The sequence below is a fragment of the Leptopilina boulardi genome, unplaced genomic scaffold, assembly GCF_019393585.1.
Source record: "Leptopilina boulardi isolate dan_hultmark-lab unplaced genomic scaffold, ZJU_Lbou_2.1 LbouV2_162, whole genome shotgun sequence".
NCBI classification, from domain to species: Eukaryota; Metazoa; Arthropoda; class Insecta; order Hymenoptera; family Figitidae; genus Leptopilina; species Leptopilina boulardi.
The window spans coordinates 2,644,244-2,660,458 of record NW_026137710.1 but is presented as its reverse complement, the minus strand read 5'-3'; the positions used below and the strand labels follow the sequence as shown (position 1 = coordinate 2,660,458).

Genomic DNA, 16,215 nt, shown 5'->3' with positions numbered 1-16,215 from the left:
AAAACCAGGAAATGAAAGCGTTACGCACCTGTGGCATGGGCTCAGAGTAGTCTGCCCATGTGCAGTTTTCCAAAGCGAAAAAATAAAAAAAATCCCAGCTCTCAATACATGCAGGTACTATACTCCGTGTCAGGAACTGTTAACTTTCCAAGGAGGTGACAAAAGAATGTGGCCTCCTCAGTCAAATGAAAAGTTCCTTGCGGATAAGTCACGTTGCCCTGTCATAAGTTGCAAATTTATACAATGGCGTGGCTTCAGTCGTCAATTTTTGATAAATGTTTTTCACTACCACTATCACTTTTATTGTCGGATCACTCCGATTTTTACGAATTAATTCTTCGACCGCGTGCGACGAATCATGTCGGGGTCACCAATGTAGGATTATTATATTTAAATATTTATTATTAATAACTTATTATATTATAATATAATAATAACTTATTATATTTAACTAATTTATTACAATTTGACGCATGTATAATGCGTTTCTTCAAAAGTGTGGTTCCAGACCAACTGTACAATTCATACGTCGCGGTTGAATGCGCGCATATCTTTTCTCTCACTCGTGTAAGAGAAAAAGCGCTGTCATCTCATTTTACTCTACGCAAAAGAAAGAAACATTAAGGAACCCTGCTATACCATACTGCGATCCCCACACTTATAGTTGAGATCAGTCTTAAATACTATATAAGCAGAGACCCTAACTCAGAAGGTGTACAGCAAAGCACAAATTTCTTTTTTTTCAGATGAATTGCAGTTATATTATTTGATTTATAATTAATTAATTTTTAATTTTTGTATACTGCCGTCTGCATAAAGCAGCCAACTGAAAATTACCACATGAAATCCTATATTAATTCCTTTATATAATTCCATGTGAAATCTTAGGTAGATATTTTAGAACCTACCTACCTACCTACCTTCCTATGTTCAATTCCATGTGAAATCATATGTAAGAATGCACATGAAATCCCACATGGTTTCCTATATTAAAACTTGTATGTAAGATTTTATATAAGCCACAGTGGGCCAGAACGCATCCAAAAGCGGCCAAATGTCGACTTTAGAATTATGAATCTAATAACCTAAGTCTATAGTATTTTATGAAACTTTTTGTAAAATATTATAGTTATTTGTCAAAGATTATTACGGAGATTGTATGTTTGTTAGAAAATTTGAAGGACACTGTCCTCTTAAATATTCATTTATTTTTTATGAATGATTATTTTTCTGACTTTTAAATTTTATTTCTTTCAAATGACACGCAATGTTGTTAAATAATAATATTAAATTAAAATTACTCTATATTGTAAAAAATAAAGCACATTTAACATCGAAAAATGTTAATTTTTTTGAAATGCACTTGCTATTTCTTGTTAGTTCTCCTTACTTCCGCAAGATATAAAACTCACTAAGCGTAGAATCTCTTCTTAATTGAATGTGCTTTCAATTACATTTATCCATTTTTTAATTTGGTGGAGTTATAGGGTCAGTTGGGGTAAATAGGTACAAGAGGTTTTGGAGCTTAATTTACAGTTTTAAAATTAAGTTCAACATCAATATTTTAACCTCAGATCACCTGCAAGGGGTTTTGAGTATTGCCAAGCTTTTATCTTTACAAATCGGCAGCAAGATAAAAAAAGTTATCGCTCAATGCATAAAAACTTGAAAATCAAAATCAAACTGTTTCAGTATTTTGTCGAGTATTTCAAAGAAAACAGACTTAAAATTCATACCAAATTTTTTTCTTATTCGTTATGACTCTCATAACAGAAATTCACTCGAATTTTTGATTTTTGTCAATTTGGTTAATAATGGCAAGCTGTCCCCATTTACCATGAGTTTTCAAATTTTTGGAGTAAATGGGGACAGTCAGTTTCATGCGTTTAAAGCTTATCTAAATTTTCTTCTGCTGCATAAAATTAATCCTGGGAACGTAAATAACAACTTAAAAAAATATAAACCCGCAAATATTACCTTTTAAAGGAAGAAACTTACGTAATTTGTGAAAAATAGCGATTTTGTCCTCATTTACCCCAACTTTTTTTATTGTACATTCTCTGTTTAAACAGTTAATAAAAGTGTTACAGAAGCACATTTTGCATTATATGGAAATTATCTAATTTTTAATTTTATTATTTATAATTTAAAGAAGAAGTTTGTTTTTGTGTTTTGCCTTATGGTGAAACCTCTTACAGTTATTTAACTTCTTTTTGTTATTTAGTTAAAAGTTGATTGGTAGAAGGTAGAAAAAATGGGGGAATTTAGTAAATTGGAAATTCTTGAAGAATTTGAAGAATTAAAAAATGTTGATTCAGTCGTAAATTATATAATTCAAAATAGACATATTGATATTATCAATTTCGTCGAAAAATCTATAACCCGCCCTGGAGGATCGACGAAATGGAATGTGCCGTGAATTCAAAGGACTTTTGCAGATCATTCACTTTGACTGAAAATATAGTAGAAATTAGTGAAAAAGTTTTATTGAATTGAATAAATAAACTATTTAGTGATTAATTTATGCAGTACTTTTGCTAAATTAATGTTTTATTATTAAATAAATAAAGTTTAAAGTGTACGATGTTTGGATAAGAGTGTTTATTATGCTAGGGAGTTTTGTAGTGACATTTTAATATTCATCGCCGAAAATGAAGTTAATCCGCCGGTTTTGCACCGTAGGCGTCATCAGTCAAACTTTCTTACTTTCAAAAATTCTCTTTTTATCTTGTGAGAAAAATATATTATTAATTTGGCTAAGAGTTAATTAATTAGTTGTATAATTTATATGTTGTTAATTAATAATAAATAATTTTTTAAATGTACTATTTTTTAAAAAATGAATTTTTTGAAAATTATTAAATGTTTTCAGTTTTCGAACTGTATCTCTGGTCCCTGAGCCGATAAAGACAAAAACCAAAAAATTTTTGAAGGATAGACTCTTTGGCTACATTTTACTCCATTGACGCAAGTCCCAGTCTCTTCTTATTATTTCGATCACCACTTATCTTTTTTTTGAAGTAAAAATAAAAAATTAATTAAAAAGCATTGAAAACATCAAATAAATACAAATTATCACTATTTTATAACACTAAATTTATTTTAGAAAAAAAAATCCCAAGAATTTTTGGCTAAAATATAATCGTAGAATGCAAATGAACCTCAATTTGCAAAAAAAAAAAATTTTTGCAAAAATGGTGAGAAAAAAAAGTGTATGAAAAATTTTGTCACTTATTTTGCTCTAACTTGTTTTTACAATAAAAGTTCATAAATATTCGAGGTTCATCCGCAGATTATTTTAATTATCTTTAATTTGAGACTGTAGTGAAGTAAATCGGTTGAAAATTCTATGAGCTATCAATCCCGCAAATTTTAAAAACTTGATGCGCTCCGGTTATAACAATTGAACTATAGTTGTTGCTTATTTAAATTTTGTTTATTTATTTAATTTATATTGCTTCCTCGTGGAGAAAGCTTTGTAGTCCTTTCGTTTATAAAATTTTTAAAAATGGTGAAAACAAATTTTCCTCTATATAGAAACATGTTATTGGGATCTTAAATACTGCGATACGCCATCTGGTGAGAGCCTTGTTGTGGTGGCCATGTTTTCATTCCGTGTTTCTCTAACATATACAAAAGAAAGAGATAAAAAACCAAGATGGTTGTCACAAGAAGGCTCAGGGGTGGGTCAGTTTCGCGTGATTTCTGATCCCAATATGAGATCCTGATCAATTGTCCGGATGTATGTATGTAAGTGTGGATCATTTTTGTAAACACGATATCTTTAACAGGTTTTAATGGATTTGGGTAAAATTTGGTATGCTCAGTTATCACATTAATCTCTTAAAAATGACGAGAGGATTTTTAAAAATACTTCCAAAAAAAATTTTATCGTCTTTTTTCCAAAAAATTTTTTAATTGAACAAATTTTTAAATAGAAAAATTTAAGGTAATATATAATATAATCGTCTTCTTACGTCCAGACGAATCGATTGGTATATATAAAGTATAGATTTGATTAAAATTTAAAGAATTAATAAAATTAAAAAAATCAAAAATTCATATTTTAGCTAAAAAATGTTGTTTTTTTAAATTCATGTTTATATATGAAATAATTTTATTCCCTGCATTGAAACGAGTTGTTTAGATTTGATTAAAATTTTAAGAATTAATAAAAATTAAAAAATCAAAAATTCATATTTAGCTAAAAATTTTTATGTTTTTTTAAATTTAAGTTAATACATAAGATAATTGTATTCCTTGCATTGAAAGGAATCGATTCATATATATAAAGCATATGTTACACTTTAAATAAATTAAAATTTTCTTAATTTTTCAAAAAATTTAATTAATTTAAACGTTTTCTTCTCATAGTTTCCTCCACGAGGAAGCAAAACATAAAGGACCCCCTCCTTGTTGTGTCTGTATGTTCAACGTTTGAACTCTCTAATTTTTGAATCTCTCCTTCTCTCCACGACCTGCATAACTAAGTGAGCCGGTAGGTGTAATTAATTAAGTCGAAATTTTGAGTAGTAACTTAGTTTTTTTATAGTCCGTATTTTCAGTTAAATAAAATATGTATTCCATGTTTAAAATTTTTTTAATTTCGTTAGAATTAATTAAGACCTTTTCATAGCTGCCAGGAAAAAGTGTTACTCTCAATAATTATTAATTTCGTGGTATATTCAAATGTATCGTAAATGTTTAGTATTAATTAATTTGAAAAAATTACAGTCATATTGCATTACAAGGCTTTTCAACTATATTTGGGACATTTTTTTATTTCAAAATACCATGATATGTTTTTCATGGATTTCACCATCATAATCAAATTTGCGCCAATGTTCATTATTATTTTTGTAATTAGAAGTACATTAAAAACCCAACAAAAAACCTTATCAAAAATTAAATTTTATAAAGTTTTGTAGAAGTTATACGAATTTGAAAATAACCGTGTTACCTGAAAACTCAAAACTTCAATCTCCTCTGATTTTTATAATTTTTTAAAAAAAAAGTTGATTATTTGATATTTGGTTACATTCATATAGGACAAAAATTTACAATAGTATCAAGCCAAACCCAGAACTTTTTTTGGAAGTGACTTTTTTGAGAAAATGCCTCAAAGATAACGAACTTATTTCTCCTCTGATAACACAAAGATATTCGGAATATCCGTATACCTGCGACGTCCTAGGGATATCTTTTGATTTTTAGCGCATATGACCGTTTTAGAACTTATATAAGAAATGAAAGCAAAAATTAATTTTTATGGTTTTTCTCTGGTTTTCACCACAATAATCAAATTTGCGCTAATATTTAGTTCGATTATTGCAATCAGTGCATTAAAATATTTTGGTGTACGTAAAATAAAGAAAATCGGAGTCCATAGGATTATAATTAATTTAAATCAAATAATAGTGCTTACCCAAAATAGCTAATATGCAAGTCTCAATTGAAAAATGATTATCGTAAGAAGAATGGGGTCCACCATGAAGCATAAGAATCCAAGGCATTGATTTATCTTCAGTATTTTTTTTTCCGAAGTATGTGTAATTAAATTCCTCTAAAACAAATTTAAATGATTTGATTAAGTTTGTTTAATAAATATTACGGATGAAAGAGACCTTAGCTCCCAAACAAATTTTAGGTTATGTTTAGTGATAGTTTTACCTTTATTAAACGTTCTCTTCTAATTATGTAAAATCAAAATCAGTTTTTAGTGAATATTTTGAATGATATATTACAAAAAAATTATTAATTCTTTTCGGCAAGACAATGTATTACGTATTTTAGTTTGCCCTATCCAAATATGCCATCAAAAATTGTGTAAAAAATTTTTTTATATTATTTTTTAAACAATAATTGCAAAATTTCACGATTTTTTCATGACTTTAGATTAAAAAATTAATAATTTAAAAAAAAAATTTACAAAGCCAAAAACTCTACAACTCGTAATAATTATACTTTAAAAATGTGAGTTGACTTTATTTCCCCCACTTCAATTTTTTTAAATAGCGTTGATAAACTCAAATTTTTTTTGAAAATAGTCATGCATACTGCTCAACAAAAATTTGTTCATCAAATTGACCTGAAAATCGGTATTACGCGGTTTTCGGGGCCGCTGATTACGAATGCGGGGGCATTTTATTCAAAATTCAAAATGGCAAACCGCCTGATATCCTCAAGACGTCCTAAGGATATCCTGAAATATCTGGTGCTGTAAGGGTCTAAGGCAATAATAAATTAATTGGTATTTTAAGGTTTTTGGATTTACTGAATACAATCCTAAAGACAAAATCAAAAAATTCAAAATTGCGGCTTTAATCTTCTAATGCGGAGGGTGTTTGAAAGTTATTATTACATTTTTTTAAGGCTTTAGTTTATCTAATTTATGCTTCGGATTTGGAGGAAAATTCTTGGAATTGAAAAAACGGTAAATTCACTGCTTTTGTTATTGGACTTGAAAGTCCCACCAGGGCTTTATATATTAGAGTAGGATGGGGCGAGATCACCACTTTTTCAGTTTTCGAACTGTATCTCCGGTCCCCGAGCCGATAAAGAAAAACCAAAAAAGGTTTTAAAGATAGTCTCCTTGGCTACATTTTATTTCTTTGACGCAAGATCCGGTCTCTTCATTATTTTGACCTACAGCCATTCCACGCTACCCTTGCAAGTGGTGATCTCGCTCCAATACTTGGGGTGATATTACTACTTCTGTTTTTTTGAAGTAAAAATGAAAAAATTAATTAAAAATTATTGGAAAACATAAAATAAATACAAATTATCACTATTTTATAACACTAAATTTATTTTAGAAAATGAAATCTTTTATAAATTAACAATTAAAAATTAATTAAAGACTATGCTATGAATTGTTTACAATCTTTTGCAGTTTTCAGAGATTATCGCTTTAATCAGACAATTTGAGGGTTCACATACAATAAGGGGACGCGCAGTATTTTCGTTAGCCCCTCGCGCAGCCGCAGAATCGCTGTACGCGGGGACATTCACTTTCATGCGTATCCCCTTATTGCATGTGAACCCTCATTTATTTGAATCGAAATTGCGTTTGGCCTTTTTGGCCACAAATTTGTTATATAAAATGAAATCTTTTATAAATAATAATTAAAAATTAAATAAAGACTTATAAAATGCTCTGAAAACCAGTGCACAGTGGGCCAGGAAGGACCAAAAAGTGACAAAAAGTACTTTTTGGAATTTTAAAAATATAATTCACTGTCCTTGATAAAGATATATTAAACTAGTATTTACCAAAGTTTTAAATCATTTAATTGGAAAATACGTAGTTGACAAAGAAATATATTTTTAAAATTGTGAATAGGTTTTGGGATGTCCGTTAGTGTGAAGCGTTCTCTGTTGAAAACTTTTTTAACCCTTGAAAATAGGATGTTTGTCTAATTTTCGTCCAGTTTAAACCAAAAATGCTAAGTCACGCCCCCAGCGGATATCCTAATAGTTAAATTTTTTTTTCAACTACTAATAAATGTTTATTTCTCCATAATAAAAAGTTTTCTATTGTTTTATCGGAAATTAATCCTAAACGTAAATTTTAAACTTAATTAATAAAATTAGGACAGATACTCTAGGTATTGTGAAATCTGACATTAGATTCGTAATTAGCAACCCTAAAAATCTCTAAATTCAAAGTTCAATTTATATAATTTTTTTACATTTAATTCCGCCATATTGTATCAGCAATTTTGAAAATCGGATGTCTTAAAATTTTTCATCGTCATATTGGATCCGCCAATTTTAATTTTAAAAAAACTGACATCGGATTCGTGATCAAGGACCCCAAGAACCCCCGAGTAACAAGTTTCAATCGAATCCAGTCAATTTAAAAAATATTTTGGTCGACATATTGGATCCGCCATTTTGAATTTAAAAGAACTAACATCGGATTCGTAATCATCCACCCCAAAAACAATAGATAGCATAATTAAAAAATGTTTATTAATTTTTGTCAAAAATTTACCGTTTCTGTCATAAATAACATTTATCTGAAAGGACAAATTTTTAAGTCGTAGAATATGCAAATAAAATCCAAATCGTGATCTCGTCCCACTCTACACTATATAAATTATTTATAATAAGTAGTATAGGGTGCGTATGGCCCGCCGTTATGAGCGTGGCCTAGTGGTGCCAGACAGTCCGTGGAGAGGGGGTGTAGAGGGGGAGCAAGGCCCTTGTCTTGTGGGACCTGTTGGTTGCAGCAGGGATGGAGGTAGAAGGGAAAAAAATATTTTTAAAATATATGTACAGTGAATTGTAACACATAAGAAAATTTAATTTTTGAAAAATTATTCCTTGTTACATTCTTATAGCTTTTCTATATAGTTCGTGCTATTAGTGGTGTGTGAATAATAGTAATTTGAAATTGGTTTTTTTGTGTTAAATAAGACAAGATATAATTTAAAGGTGAGTGTATTACGTAAAAATATTACAACCCTGGCGGATTGGTTCAAGCGTATTTTGAGCGATTTCGCTTAACTTCGCTTAGAGTGAAAATTTATCGATAAATTGTTAAAAAAATAATATAAAAGTGAAAAATAAAGGTAAATTAGTGTTTATATATATATATATATATGATTTATGGAAAAATTGTGATAACCCTGGCGAATTGTATGCGATGCGAATGCTCCACGAAATTCGCGGAAAATTCATGAAACACGAGGTTGAGATTGAAATTCTGTTTAAAATGTATAAAAAATGATGAAATTGATAGTATAATTATTAAAATCAATAAGTTTTATGCATTTTAAGATGATTATTGTTAAAAAATTCTAAAAATTTAATGTATTTATTAATTTCAATCTATAACAGTTTATTATCAACATTTGTCGATAAAATCAATAGAAATTTATTTTTTTTAAATCAAAAGTAAAACTCTTATTAATTGAACGGCAATATTGGTAAAAAATGGATTATTTTATCAAAAAATTAATATTTTCATAAAAAATATTGGTGAAAAAAATGAATTTTTTTATCAAAAAATTTTTTCAAACATATGACTAAAGAAAGATTAATTTTTAAAGTAAATATTCATTAAAAAATAATTATTTTATCGAAAATATGTCTAAAAAAATTATTTTTTTTATTAAAAAATTGGTAAAAAAATTAAGTTTTAAAGGAATGAAAGAATTAATTATTTCTATAAAAAAAATTGTTATAAACGAATTATTTGATCAAAAATATTGTTGAAAAAATTAATTTTTTTATCAAAAATATTTGTCAATGAAATTAATTTTTTTATCAAAAAAAGGTTACAGATATTAATTTTGAACAGAAATATTGGTAATATTTTTCATAAAAAATAAATTTTTGTCACACATATTTTTAATAAAAAATATAAATTTTCATCAATATCTTTGATTACATAATAAATTTTTTTCACCAATATTTCCGTTTAATAAATAAGAGTTTAGCTTTTGATAAAAAAAATACAGAAAAATTTTTAAAAAAAGTGTACTGCCACCTACCTCCTAAAATGCGCGTCTATATTGATTTTATCGACAAAGATTGATAATAAACTGTAATAGATTGAAATTAATAAATACATTAAATTTTTATAATTATTTAACAATAATCATCTTAAAATGCATAAAACTTACTTAATAATTATACCTACTATCAATTTCATCAATTTTTATACATTTTAAACAGAATTTCAATCTCAACCTCGTGTTCCATGAATTTTCCGCGAATTTTTCTATAAATCATATATATATAAACACTAATTTACCTTTATTTTTCACTTTTATATCATTTTTTATAACAATTCATCTATAAATTTTCACTGTAACCGAAGTTAAGCGAAATCGCTCAAAATACGCGTGAACCAATCCGCCAGGGAACTGTCTCTGCAGAGATAGAAAATTTCTGCTTTCTTCTCTTACCCAAGAAGCAAGTAATATTACAGTAACATTACAATAATATTACTGTAATATTACGTGCTACATGGGTACCATATATTTACATTCTCTAAGGAAGAGTTCAATTAAGTTTATTTTCGCAGATAATTATGCTATCAACTTGTGCCGCTGTTGGATTCAAAAATGTACAGGACAAAAGAAACCCTATGTTCAGGTTCTTTAGATTTCCGAAAAATGAACTGTGAGGACACTTTGTGATGATGCTATTCCCACTGAAAATCTTTGTTTTCCGGATGCAATTGTTTGTGAAAATAATAATATCAAATCTTCACAAAATGTGAAAAGAACTTCTCCTATCACATCTTCGCCAATAGCATCTTCGATAATAGAATCTTCGCCAATAGCATCTTCGCCTATCACATCTTCGCCAATAGCATCTTCGCCTATCACATCTTCGCTAATAGCATTTTCGATAATAGAATCTTCGCCAATAGCATCTTCGTCAATAGAATCTTCGCCAATAGCATCTTTGTCAATAGAATCTTCGCTAATAGCATCTTCGCCTATTACATCTTCGCCAATAGCATCTTCCTCAATAGCATCTTCGTCAGTAGAATCTTCGCCAATTGCATCACAACTTCTCGATAATGATTTTTTAAATTCATTCCAAATGTTAATAAATGAAATATTTGTGGATTTTCGTAAACCAGAGTATCGCGAAGATTTGCAAAAACATTTGCACATTTTAAAAAAAGACTTTGAAACAGAAATAGAAAACGAATTAAAAAATGAAAGCTTCTTCGAAATGATAGTTCAACGTTTAAATAAGTCAGAAGAGAAAGTAAAAAAAGTTCAAGAAAGTATGGAAAAGATGGAAAAAAAGTTGAAAGTAGAAGCACATAATTTAAAATTTGAGTTAAAAGAACGGGCCGAAGAATATTTTAAAGATTTATCAAAGAGAAAAGAAAAAGAAGGAGTTTCAAAGAGACACAGTAATTATTACAAGCAAAGAACAATTTGTGCCGAAACCAAATTAAAATTAGCTGCAAAAGAAAAAAGTGACATTATTCATAAATTAAATAAAATATTCACTCCTGGACAAGTCAGTAAATTTTTAAATCCAGGTAAACGAGTTAATTGGGCTCCTGAGGATATTGCTGGAGCAATTTCACTTCGAGCTCTAAGTGCAAAGAGTTATGTGCACATGAGAAAAATTGTAGGTATTCCTTTACCAGGATTGTCCTCCATAAGGCGGTGGATCCAAAAATTCGATGTATCACCAGGTATACTCTAAAGCGTTTTAGAAATTATAAAAAAGAAAAGAACACAATTAAGAACGAATGATAAGCTGACAATCCTCGGTTTTGACGAAGTTCACTTGAGTCAACAATTTTCTCTTGACAAAAGTGAGCAAAAAATCATTGGTCCTCATAGTGCGTGCCAAACGGTTATTACTCGAGGCTTAATTTCGAAGTGGAAACAAGTTGTTTATTACGATTTTGACAAGTCCATGACGAAAGAATTCTTGTTAGATATAATACAACAACTAGAAGCTACAGGCTATACAGTTGTCGAAATTGTTTCAGACTTGCATGCCTCCAATACAAAATTGTGGACAAAACTGAGTATTGACACAGAGACATTTGAAAAAGTATATTTTCAGCATCCTTCTCGTCCAGAAATAAAAGTGCACGTATTTGCAGATGTTCCTCATTTGATAAAATTAATTAGAAATTGGTTCTTAGATTCATTCTTTGTGTTTGAAAATAAGAAAACAGATGTTTGTTATTTGTATAAACTTTTAAATATTAACAAGGGAGAGCACAGTGGGCCAGGAGACCCTTATAATTGGCCAAAAATCATATTTCCCAAAAAACAAAGAATCTTTAAATTTTCAGGGGCGTATTTATAGTTTTTGGGGGCGCTAATTACGAATCTGATATCAAATTTTAAAAATTCAAAATGGTTGATCCATTATGAAGTGTGAATTTTTGGAAATTCAATTAATTCGCTTGAAATTTGTTACTCGGGGGTTTTCGGTGTCATAGATTTCAAACCTGACGGCAGATTTTCAAAGTTGAAGATGGCGAATCCAATATCGCATATTACATTGTAAAAATCAAACGAATTTATTTGAAACTTGTTACTCGGGAGTTTTCGGGCTCGCTGATGATGGATTTGATATCAGATTTAAAAAATTAAAAATGAAGGACCGAATATCTCGAACATAAAGTTAAAAAAACAACCTTATTTTATTATTTGTAAGACAAAAATACTTTACGTTTTATGTTCTGATATATAAAGCAAAATATGCAATTTCATATATTAGCTAATATTTGTGAAGGCCGAGTACTAAATCTGTAGAGGCCAAGTAGCATTTTTTGAAAATCTGTCTTCAAATTAGGAATTAGTGACCCCAAAAACATTTACATATGCAACGTCATAAGAAGCCATTCAAAAATAGCTTTGGTGTCGCAAAGACGTACTACTGTACATAACCAAACCGTGCATACAACCGTAAAAACTAATTTTTTTAAAAACTGAATTAATTTTCGCAGCAGATCGCACCTGGAGCTTATTACGCATGAACTACTGAAAACTTTCAGGCATCACAACAGTTCATATCGCGTGAAGTTTTGAGGAGCTCTCAATCGGCGTATTGACATGTAGTATTAAAAAACATAATTTGTCTCAATTTGTTCGCAGTATTTCTAATATACAATTTATTTTTACTCTTATATACTATTTTTACAAATTATATGCTTCAAACTAATGAGAAAATGCATTATAACCAATGCGAAGTAATAATTTTTCGTAAAAATTGTCATTTCAGAGCAATAATCATACGGACATTGTTTAAGCCTTATTTTAAAATGAACTTACTCCACAAGCTTCAATATTTCAATAAAAGTTATAAAACTTCTACATTAACTACTTTAACTTGTCTATTTGATATCACAATAATCCTTTTTGAAAAATCTGATAATGACTTTTGGCCAAATTTTTTGGTCTCCTGGCCCACTTTGGAGAGCTGAAATGTGCTTTTTCACTAACAGAAGAACATCTTGTGTTAGAACAGCTCGGCAGAAGGTAAAATTAGCCACACAATTGTTTTCTAACAAAAATGCAAAAGCTCTATCCTTTTTTTTACAACAATTTTATTCAGGAGATTCAGCTTTTGCAGATTTTGAAGGATGTGAGGAAACTAGTCGCGTATTACAACTTTTTAATGACTGGTTTGATCTTTTCGTTTATATGACTTGTTGAATGAAGAATTTGGAGTCGAATACATTTTGACTAATCGTTTGAATCAAGATGTACTTGAAAATTTTTTTTCATTCATTCGAGCTGTAGGAAGAGGACATGACCGACCAACATGTTTCGAAGTAAAGCACCGACTTCGATGGTATATTTTGGGCAAACATGTAATGATAGCTCTGTTACAAGGTTGTAATACGGAGAAATTATTTGATGAAAGTCTTTTAAATGCAAGTGACATACCTGAACCAGAAAAAGAGAGTGATATCATAGATGAAATAAATATAATTTCAAACGAAGATAACGATCTTGTAACTGTGAGAGAAATTTGTGAATCTCTGTATGATGGTAGCAATGAAGATGTTATTGATAACGAATGTGAATTTAACGACAATGAAGATGATATTATTTTGAATCTTCCGAATCATGTGGTTAATTTTCCAGAACATGAAGAAGAGGAAATATCAGGTTAGTATCTCATAATATATTTTTTTATTCTAATTACAATTATTTACATTTTTTTGCTTTCTATATATGTCTCATTTTTACAGTTCAATGTCCAATAAATTATCAACCACAGAGGGTGGAAATGGATCTCCTTAATGAACTTGAAAAGGAAACAGCGATTGAAAAAATGTCGGAAGAAGGTTTGAAATATATAGCTGGATACGTTGCGTACCGATTTCCAACTGATGACACACTTGGTTGCCACACTTCAATCTTACCTGAAATATTTGACAACGATTGGATTTGCCATTTATCGAAAGGATATCTAAACTATCCTTCCGATAAATTACTTCAAGCTGCAATTATCATGGAAAAAGAGTTCATGGATTTTCATGGCCCAACTTTTTCAAAGGAAAACATGATTTATGAAAAAGTAGTTACAAGAGTAAACGACAAGTTGGTCAACAAATTGGACATAAAAGTATTATTATGTCTAGTGCGTACGAGAACACATATAAGATTGAGGAACTGTAATAAAAAATTATATGACAGTGCACAAAGAAAAGCATATAAACGTATGCAAAAATTCTTATATTAATAATGATTAAAATACATTTGTAAAACATAAACATAAAACATAAAAATAAAACATAAACGCGACCGCGAGAGTTTTTTTACCCAGCATAATTGATTCCGAACAAAATTTTGTTTTGAACTAAGAAAAAAGCGTATAAATAATAATAAAAAATAATACATATTATAATACAGGTTATAGTTTTAATTTTTAGAGAATTTAGAGTTTTATTAAACAGAATTATAAAATAATTAATAATAATTTTTATTATTTTAATTATTTAATTTTATTTGAAAATAATAAGTAATAATAATAAATTTATTCATTACTAATAATATTAATAAAAACTCTATTTTTTTAATTTTTTGAAATAATTATTATAATAATATTATAATAATTATTAGAAAATTATTATTTGCAACTTTTCTTTAAATATTTGTTTTCTCATGCGATTTGAAAGCGCGCGGTTAAATTGTTCAATATGGACGTACTTGGAGTCCGGATCTGATTGGATGACTTTTTTTTGGCTGCGTGTGGCGAGACCTGTGTAGTTGGATCATGGGTAGGGGTAAGGTGTTATGGGTATTGTAGAGAGAGAGAGAGTCTATGTGTATGAGAGAGACAGAATATGGGCGGGGGGTCCATAATATTCCCATATGTTAAAGAGAGAGGTGTATATGAGAAAGAGAGAGAAAGAGAATATGGGCGGGGTGTCCACAATTTTCCCATGTGTTAGAGAGAGAAACTTGTTGAGAGTGGGAGAGAGATAGAGAATATGGGAGGGGAGTCCATAATTTTTTCCGTGTGTTAGAGAGAGAAAGATACCCAGGTATTGGAGAGAGAGGGTAATATATATGTATACGAAAGTGAAAAGAGAGACGAGTGGGAGAAGGCTATGCTTTTGATATAAGTTAGAACGAGAGGGAAAGGTGTTTTGAGATAAAAACAGGAGAGAAGAATACTACGCATAAGAAAGAGAAACTATATCAAGTTTTTTTAAGTTCATAATTTTAGTAATACTAGACATATATTATAGATATAAAAAATAGAAAACATCGAATATATTCATAATAAAAAACAAAAAATTAATACTTTTCTTTTATATTATTAAATAATTAAAATTTTTAATAACATTATTATTTAAAGATAAAAAGCAATTAAAAATTGAATAATTTTTTTTAAATTAATTGAATGTATGGGAAAGGTTGTAGAATAATCGTAAACTTCACATACATTATTTATGTTTATTTATTTACATATTTTTACATAAAAAATTAAGACAATATATATTTTTTTAATTTTTGGAATATGGATGAGAACGATGGTTTGTACGAGGCGTGCGAAGAACTTTACTTTCTCTGTTTTTTGTCCCTTTTGGTATATTTGGACGTTAAAATTTTCCATAAAGTCCTCGTCACAAACTTCATATTCAATATTTTGAATGGTTGTTTCAGTCTTTTCCTCTCTTAATACATTTTGTTCGTTCACCCAGCGACCAAGGTACCATTCTGAAAAAAGAAAAAGAATTTTAAGGTTAATTTCTTTAACGACAATTATAGTTTACTATACAAAGAAATGTTATACATACTTAAATTGAGATAGTGGCATATGGGAGTAATAGTAAATCACAGTTTGGTAATTTGCAGTAAATAAATAACAATTAATAAATATATAATAAATAATAAAATAAATAATAAATAAATAATTAAGTAAATAATATAATTTATAATAAATATTTATGTTTATGGGTCTAAAGTAATCTTTGTTTTTTATAACCGTAGGGTAGAGAATCATAATTTTCTTCCCTACGGCGTTTCATATTTACTACTCGACAGGTTTTCTTTTCATCTTTTATAAAGACCAAGTGTTCTTTAGTAGTTCGAATTACTGTAGATGTTATTTCGATAGGGTTTTCTTCATTGGTTACGAGATCACGAATCGAATGAAAATTAATTAAAAGAGAATTTTTAAAATTAAATGAAATTCCTTTAACCTTGCAAACCGTGGACTCGGTATTATCAGATTTTCAAACACGGTAGGCGT

At 29.0% G+C, this 16,215-nt stretch overlaps 1 protein-coding gene across 2 annotated transcripts in view; it reads right to left on the bottom strand.

The window, feature by feature from the left end:
* LOC127276976 (acylamino-acid-releasing enzyme-like) overlaps positions 1-16,215 on the bottom strand; it is a 369,586-nt gene that overhangs the window by 218,014 nt on the left and 135,357 nt on the right. For both annotated transcript variants that reach the window (XM_051297734.1, XM_051297735.1), the window contains exon 10: positions 5,426-5,563. In XM_051297734.1, coding sequence (XP_051153691.1) covers positions 5,426-5,563 — 138 coding nt within the window. The remainder of the gene's footprint in view (positions 1-5,425; positions 5,564-16,215) is intronic.